The sequence below is a fragment of the Hibiscus syriacus genome, unplaced genomic scaffold (assembly GCF_006381635.1).
Source record: "Hibiscus syriacus cultivar Baekdansim isolate YM2019G1 unplaced genomic scaffold, ASM638163v2 tig00111234_pilon, whole genome shotgun sequence".
NCBI classification, from domain to species: Eukaryota; Viridiplantae; Streptophyta; class Magnoliopsida; order Malvales; family Malvaceae; genus Hibiscus; species Hibiscus syriacus.
This window is the reverse complement of record NW_024063028.1, coordinates 462742-470164: the sequence shown is the minus strand read 5'-3', so window position 1 is coordinate 470164 and position 7423 is coordinate 462742. Positions and strand designations below refer to the sequence as shown.

General features: G+C 37.4%; 1 protein-coding gene across 1 annotated transcript; it reads right to left on the bottom strand.

Annotated features, from left to right (window-relative positions):
- Positions 1-2964: 2964 nt before the first annotated feature.
- LOC120156673 (leucine-rich repeat extensin-like protein 3) lies at positions 2965-5707 on the bottom strand. Its single transcript, XM_039167967.1, has 2 exons — positions 4057-5707; positions 2965-3855 (listed from the first exon to the last, which is right to left on the bottom strand). Exons 1-2 carry the CDS (start codon positions 5525-5527, stop codon positions 3299-3301), a joined length of 2028 nt encoding a protein of 675 aa, XP_039023898.1. The 5' UTR covers positions 5528-5707; the 3' UTR covers positions 2965-3298.
- Between the last annotated feature and the right edge of the window lie 1716 nt (positions 5708-7423).

Below are 7423 nucleotides of genomic sequence, written 5' to 3'. Positions count from 1 at the left end.
TGTGCCCTATAGAATTTCATCATTTCTTTCCCCCATTGTTGTATGATTTTGTAGTCACAATTTGTAACTTTTCAATGTAATATATATATTATTGAATATTGAGATTATTTTGCAGGGGAAAGGTAACCCCATGCTCCTTGTCGATTTGCATTTATGGTTTCTATGGTGGTCAAATTTTGTTTTGAGTCCTCATACTATGCATAGGTTTTGGATTTAGTCCATGTATTTATTAGAATTTTGAAAAATCAGTCACACTCCCGTCGAATCTGTGCAGGGAAAAGGAATCCCCATACCCCATCTCTCTTTGTTGATAGTTTTTACGATGACATGATCAAACGTGGTCAAGGGATTTTTTTGTAACTTTTTGAGATATTGAGTTCAAGTAATGCGGATATAAGAATATGAGTATCTCATTATCAAAGGGTTGAGAGTCATTGATAGATATTGTCTTGATTTATCTTAAATCTATATCTCAAATTTATTTTTAAAAAAATGATTTTTATAACGGTCAAATTTTGTAATTAGTCCTTGCACTATGCACAAAGTTACAGATTAAGTCGTACTTTTTAAAATTCTGAAATTTGAGTTATATTCCCTTGTTTGGTTCTGGATGCTGTTATCTTCAACGACTAAGATGCAGAGATGATGGATGATAGTTTCTGAACCAATGTGGATTTGGTTAGAGAAAGACAACACCCGAACCAATGGTCGTGTACCATCTCCAAGACTTTGCCGGAAAGGGCGGCTCTTCAATTTGGCTAGAGTTGCGGCCCTTTCATACGCCCCAAAGTCTTCGATTCGACGCGCTCAACGTTGGCTCTGGTCTTAGGTACAAGCTGCAACAATGACCTCACTCAAATCAATTCTTTGTATAGTCTTTGAATAAGTGACATGCGTTAAGACGGTGAAGCTAAATGATTTGTGCAGGGGAGCAGTGTCCATATAGTAATCTTATAAACACCCCATTGGTACATGTCGATGACTTGGCAAGGGCTTATAGTCATATCTTGAAAAATAAACGTCTAACGTTCTCTTGCATCGATAAGATGACTAATCTATCTTAAGGAGTTTGCTTTTGAAGGCCGCAATAAATTCAGTTATCAATTCGAATTCGAATTATTTTATAAGATCATCTCCGTAATCAACCCTTTTGTTGTCATATCCTTTGCATAAGTTCTGTTGTCGCCTCCAAAAGTATCTTCCATTCAAGTGAACTTTGAAACCCCTATCCTTTAGAGTTCCCTTTGAAGCCTCCGAAAACTCTATTAAGTACTCCAGCAAAGAAGAAAATAGCAGCGTTGGTCAGAATTGGAGCTTCAACAGGAAAATATCATCTTCTTGCTCAATGAACCTATAGGCTCAAACAGGTATCATCTCCTTGTTATATCCCATATTGTTAGATTTTAAAGTTATTTTATTAATTGTTGATCGAGAACTAGTTCATCTGATATCGATTAGAGATAGTGGGTTCAAATAGACTTAAAACATGTCTTATGTGTTCGTTTTCGTGTAGTACCACTAATGGCAGAACCATTAGGAAGTCATTATCAATGGATTGAGCTGTTTATATTAATGAAGATGATGACAAACACACTGGTAATTTCACTCTATGGTTTCTATCAGTTAGTTGGTGACCCCAAATTCAATTTTCATGTGCTGATGGCCGTGGGATCCATTTTCAAAATCTTATAATGTGCCATGAATGTTTGTGACCTAATTACAGCCTGGCCAAGACACCCCACTCCTAATTAAATGTAGTTATGTCCCATATTTTAGGTGAAGAAAATAAAAACAAAATTCATTTTTGGTATTAAAGTTTTTTACATTATAAACTCATTAAATGGTCTCGGTTGTTCAAAGAAGTGTCGTTTTTCCTAAAAATCTCGGGTTCAAAAGATTGCGTATTCAAAATGTATGATGTCAATAATTAAGAAAGTTTCTTAATAAATATTATCATATAATTACCTTATATTATTAAAAAAAAAATCTTTACATTATGTTTCTATGTGCAAAGGTCTAACAGCCCATGTGATATACTTTTCCTAAGGGGCCCTTCTTTCTTTTGGTGGGGATATACTTGGAATCAATTCATCCAAATGCAAATTTGATTTATTTTTATTATAGGATAAAATATATTAAAATTCATTGAATTATATGTTATAATAATTATAAAAGTTGGATAATTATTAATTTGAATTTTTAAATAAATTTTTTATATTTGATAAATTTAATATTTATTTTATACTTTTAAAAATCAAATAATCATTTAGTATATTTTAGTGATTATTATTTTGAGATTAAACCCCAAGCTTCAAAATGCAAAAGTGGTCACATTCTATATATATATATCCTTCATATTGTTTGTATGCCATCTTAATTAAAAGTGAATTTTTCAACAACAAAAAAACACAAAATAAAATTGCTCGAAGTAGAATACACAAAATAAATTCAGAAAAGAAATTGATATATGGATAAAAAAAAATGAACACCAAAGTGGGGAAGCCTGAAAATTTTCCTGGAAAATCCTGATAAGAAAAAGTGGAAGAACAATGACAAGATTCAACGGCATTTGCCATCCATGGAGTTTAAAATTTTGAAAACCCAGATTTCAAGGGGCAAAAACAAGGTGAAATGTGGTTTGAATTCCTAAGGCAGCCATCACCATTGGAGTGTTGCACATGGGACTAAATCCCAACAAACATTAATCAAATGATAAATGTATTGAATCTACCATCAATTAAGGTAAGGAAAGCTGAATGGGAATTGTCCCATTTCAAGTTTCAGGTCCCACTTGAGGATCTCAATGCTATATGAAATCACTTGGGAGTCTACAATGGAGAATCTCGAAAGGGTGAACTACTTGTATTGTCACTTTTATTTCATAATTATTCATTTTTATCATTAAGGAACGAAGAAGCAAACTCAAACAACTAGAATTCTGGGAAATCATCAAAATACAAGAAATAAAAAAGAAACAAAAATATGATAGTAAACAATTAAAAAAAAAACCACAAAACAGTAGCAGCAGCAGCTAATTCATGGTGTAAGACTGGAGATAGATAATTGATGGTGTTCTGAAATTCACCACTATACATACAACTTTCTCTGCAACCTAATCTCTCTGCCATTTTCTTTATTTCACAGACACTAAATATCCATAGCAATTCTCAATTAAATATTTTTTCTTGGCTTTTTATCCTTCTTCAATGGAAAGTTCGATCCCATAGTTGATATAAAGTGCTGGATTTTTCCTTTTTTTTTTCTGAATACCTTCCAAGGAGGAAAATTCTCAAAAGAATCAATAGAAAGGTGGTGGCGGAGGTGAAGCGTATGGCACTCCGATTACCGGTGGCAATGGCCCTTCATATACTGGAGCTGGTGGGGGTGATAAAGGTGGGGGCGGGCTTTCGTAAATAATTGGCGGTGAAGGAGAATGGTAATGAACTGGTGGTGGAGGAGGTGAGGGTGATGGGGGCGGCTTGTAATATATTGGTGGAGGTGGTGATGGTGGTGGTGGAGAGTACTCTACACATGGTGGTGGTGGAGGTGGTTCTATACATGGAGGTGAGGGTGGTGGTGGAGAGTGAATTGGAGGAGGGGAATAAACGGGAGGTGGTGGCGGCGGTGGAGATAAGTATGGATAAATTGGTGGTGGAGGTGAATGTGGTGGTGGAGAATGCGGTGGAGGTGGCGGTGGGGAGCTATAGTAATAAGGGGCTGCCGGCGGCGGGGAAAACAATGGAGGTGGCGGAAGAGGTGAATTGGGCGGCGGAGGTGGTGGGGACCTCACACAATATGTTGGAGTAGGTGGAGGAGGTGATGGTGGTGGAGGTGACGGATAAATTGGTGGTGGAGGAGGTGGTGGGGATGAAAGAGGAGGTGAGGGCGGTGGCGGGGAAGGTAAATATATCGGTGGCGGTGGTGATGGGGGAGGGAGAGGGGGAGAGTATACAGGTGGTGGTGGTGGGGATGAAGGAGGTGGAGGTGAGGGCGGTGGTGGGGAAGATAAATATATCGGTGGCGGTGGTGATGGGGGAGGGGGAGGGGGAGGGGGAGAGTATACAGGTGGTGGTGGTGGAGGTGAGTAAATCGGTGGAGGCGGGGGAGGTTGAGAGTAAACAGGTGGCGGTGGAGGATAAACGGGTAGTGGAGGAGATGGTGGTGGTGGGGATTGAGGAATGTAAATGGGTGGAGGAGGTAGCGGGGATGGTGGAGTGTAAATTGGTAGAGGTGGCGGCGGTGATGTTACAACCACAAGAGGAGGTGGCGGTGAAGTTACAACAACCGGCGGGGAAGGTGGGGAAGGACCAAAAGGAGCACATCTAAACGAACTACAATGCACTGACCTAGACAAGAAAGACTTACATTGCGCCGCACCTCTCTGCAAAGGTCTCGCCGGCAAGCAATTCCTCCGGTCATCAAAGCCGCGTAACGTCAAGCAAACCGGCGGCTCTCCAGTGAAGAAATTAAAAGAAAACGTAAAGTTCTCCAGCTTCGGCAAGCGACAAATACTCGCCGGAATCTTACCAGACAACATATTATGCCCCACATTGAGCTGCTCCAGGCTGACCATTCCCCCAATTTCCTCCGGCAAAAGCCCCATCAACTCATTAAAACTAACATCAAACACAGTCATATTTTTAAGCCTACCAATTTCTCTCGGCAAACAAGATCTCAACCCATTGTTCATCAAAATAATTTCTTCAAGACCACTCATGTTGCCGATACTCACCGGCAGGCAACCGTGGAACTTGTTGTTCGCCAAGACAATGACGGAAACCGGCGAGTTGCCGAAGTTGTCCGGTAAGCTGAATCTGAACCGGTTGTGGTTTATAAAAATGGCATCCAAATCTTTGTCAAAAAGCTCTCTGGGTACGGTTCCTTCAAACTCATTGAACCGCAGATCCAAGAACTTCAGCGCCGGCAACCGGAGAACCACCTTAGGGAACTTACCGGCGAACCGGTTGTTGCTAAGATCCAGCTCGAACAGTATCGTCAAGTTACTGAACCTGCGAGGAAGAGTACCGCAGAACCGATTTGAGTTGATATGAAACAATGCAAGATCAGTAAGCAACCCAAGCTCTTCCGGCAAGTAGCCAGCGATATCCCCATGATTCAAGTCAATGCCGGCGACGGTTCTGATCGTGTTATTATCCGGCGCCGGAGCACAGTATACGCCGGTGTAGTTGCATACATTCGATCCAACCCAATTACCGGTGAGATTATAGGGGTCGGAAATTATAGCTTGCTTCCAAGCTTGTAAAGCTATGTAAGCGTTTCTAAGCCTTGGGTTTTCGAAAACGAGCGATGGGTCGACGGTGACCGCTTCTTCCCCTATGTCACCGAACTCGTCTCTGTAGTAGAGAAGCTGGCGTTGCTTGATGTAGACAACTTCTTGTTCCGTGAGGCCGCCATGGCTGGTAATGGGAGACTGCTCACATGAAGAGAAGCTGGTGAAGAGTGAGACGAAACAGAAGAAAAGTGAGAGAGGTGAAGAATGGAGCTTGTTGTCAGCTTTCTTCTTCATCTCAAATGAGAGACATTTGAAAATGGGGTTTCTCCAGAAAATTTTCAGCTTTTGTTTGTGGTTTTTTCGGTTTGAGATCTGAAAAAAAAGGGGTTTAATGAGAGAGAGATAATGGCTATGGTGAAGAGGCTGTGTTTTTTTCTTCCTGAAGTAGGGATTTGGGAGCCGCCCGTGTGAGAGAGAAAAGGAAGATACTAATAACAATTCATCAAAAGGACAGCTAAATCACAGCTCAAAGCCCACCAGATTCTCTCTCATTATATAATCCTGACTTTTTTATATATATAAAATATACAAGTAAATGTAAAATCATATAAATAATAATATTAGTTTAAATTCATAAAAATATTATTATTAGTTTTATACTTTTATTTAGTTAATTGATTCAAATTATTATTTTGTGTTTTTTTTTAATTTGGTTTGCTTTAAAATAAACGAAATTTATTTTAAAATAAAATAAATTTAAATTATAAAAATAGCCATTTAAAATCGAACTGTAAAATACAAAATTAATTAAATTAAAGGATATAATTTAATTCAAATCATCTTTTTCAATTTCATTACTCAGTATATTCTCCTCAAGAACTTTTGAATGAAACTAAAATACCATATTTACTGATTCAAAAGAAAAAATAATAAGGGGTGTAGAGTGGACGTTACCGTCAAATGGTATTTATGTTTCAAGTATGAACAATTGTCAACAAAATTAAGTATAAAGTTCAAACATGATAGTAATACATTTCACCGACCACCCATCTCCCCCGACTCATTTTGTCCCCTCTTCAGCCGTTACCGTCGGTCACACTCTCTCCATCGGTTTCTTTCTTTTGCCTTCATCTCCGGAGGCTTTCTAGCCTTTTATCCGGTTGTTGATGGTGCTGCCTTTGTCGTGCTATGAGTTGTCGCTCGTGGCATTTATGCATTTATTGGCATAACTCACTTCGAGATATATTTACTGTCACGGTTCTTCATTATCTTTAGTTCTACTCTTTTTAATATTTTAACCCTTTAACGTTTTATTTTAAGATAAAAAATATATTTATGAATAAAAATCATTTATTAAAAGCTATCGAGGTTATAAAATATGAGTATTTTTACCCTAAAATCAAATATTAGTGGCCAAATTATAGACACGATGATAAAAAAGCGACCATAACATTTTATTAGATAGTCACTTTAGTTCTGTTATTATTTTTCTTTTAGCATTTTAACCACTCCAACGTTTTATTTTGGAAAAAAATATCCGTCCTTGATGGTAATCGTTAGCAGGGACATAGTCAGAACTAAATATTGACAGTGGTTGAAATATTAGATTATTTAAGAAAAAATATGAAGAATAATTAGGTATTTAAACTCAAAATTTAGCACGAACTAAGCAATTTTAGTGATTAAGAGATTATTGTTATCCTTGAGGTCTCGAGTTTGAGCACTACACATGTAGAGGTATGAGTGTTCATTGTCAAATAATTGAGAGTTTTTTGTATAAATATTAGCTTGTATTCACCCTAGATTTATAAATAATAATAAAACTCCAAATTCACAAGATAACACTTAATTTATGTAATATTTAAACTTATAATTACCTAAATTGTTATTAGTCCAAAAATTTTGAGAACACGGGGTCATTCTTCTTTAATTCGGTCCTTACTAGATTAAATATTTAATAAATTTTTATATTTTTAAATTTAAATATTTATTTGTACATGAATCAAAATACTATTAGACCAAAATTATATTGAATATATAAATTTTAACAAGGTTCGGAGCCCCTTTGGACCCTCACTAAGCTCCACCCCTGACCGTTAGTCAACAAACTACCCAAAGTATAAATCTTTTTATCCTAAAATAAAATGTTGGAGGTTAAAATGGTTCAAAAAAATAAGGGTCAAGATGATT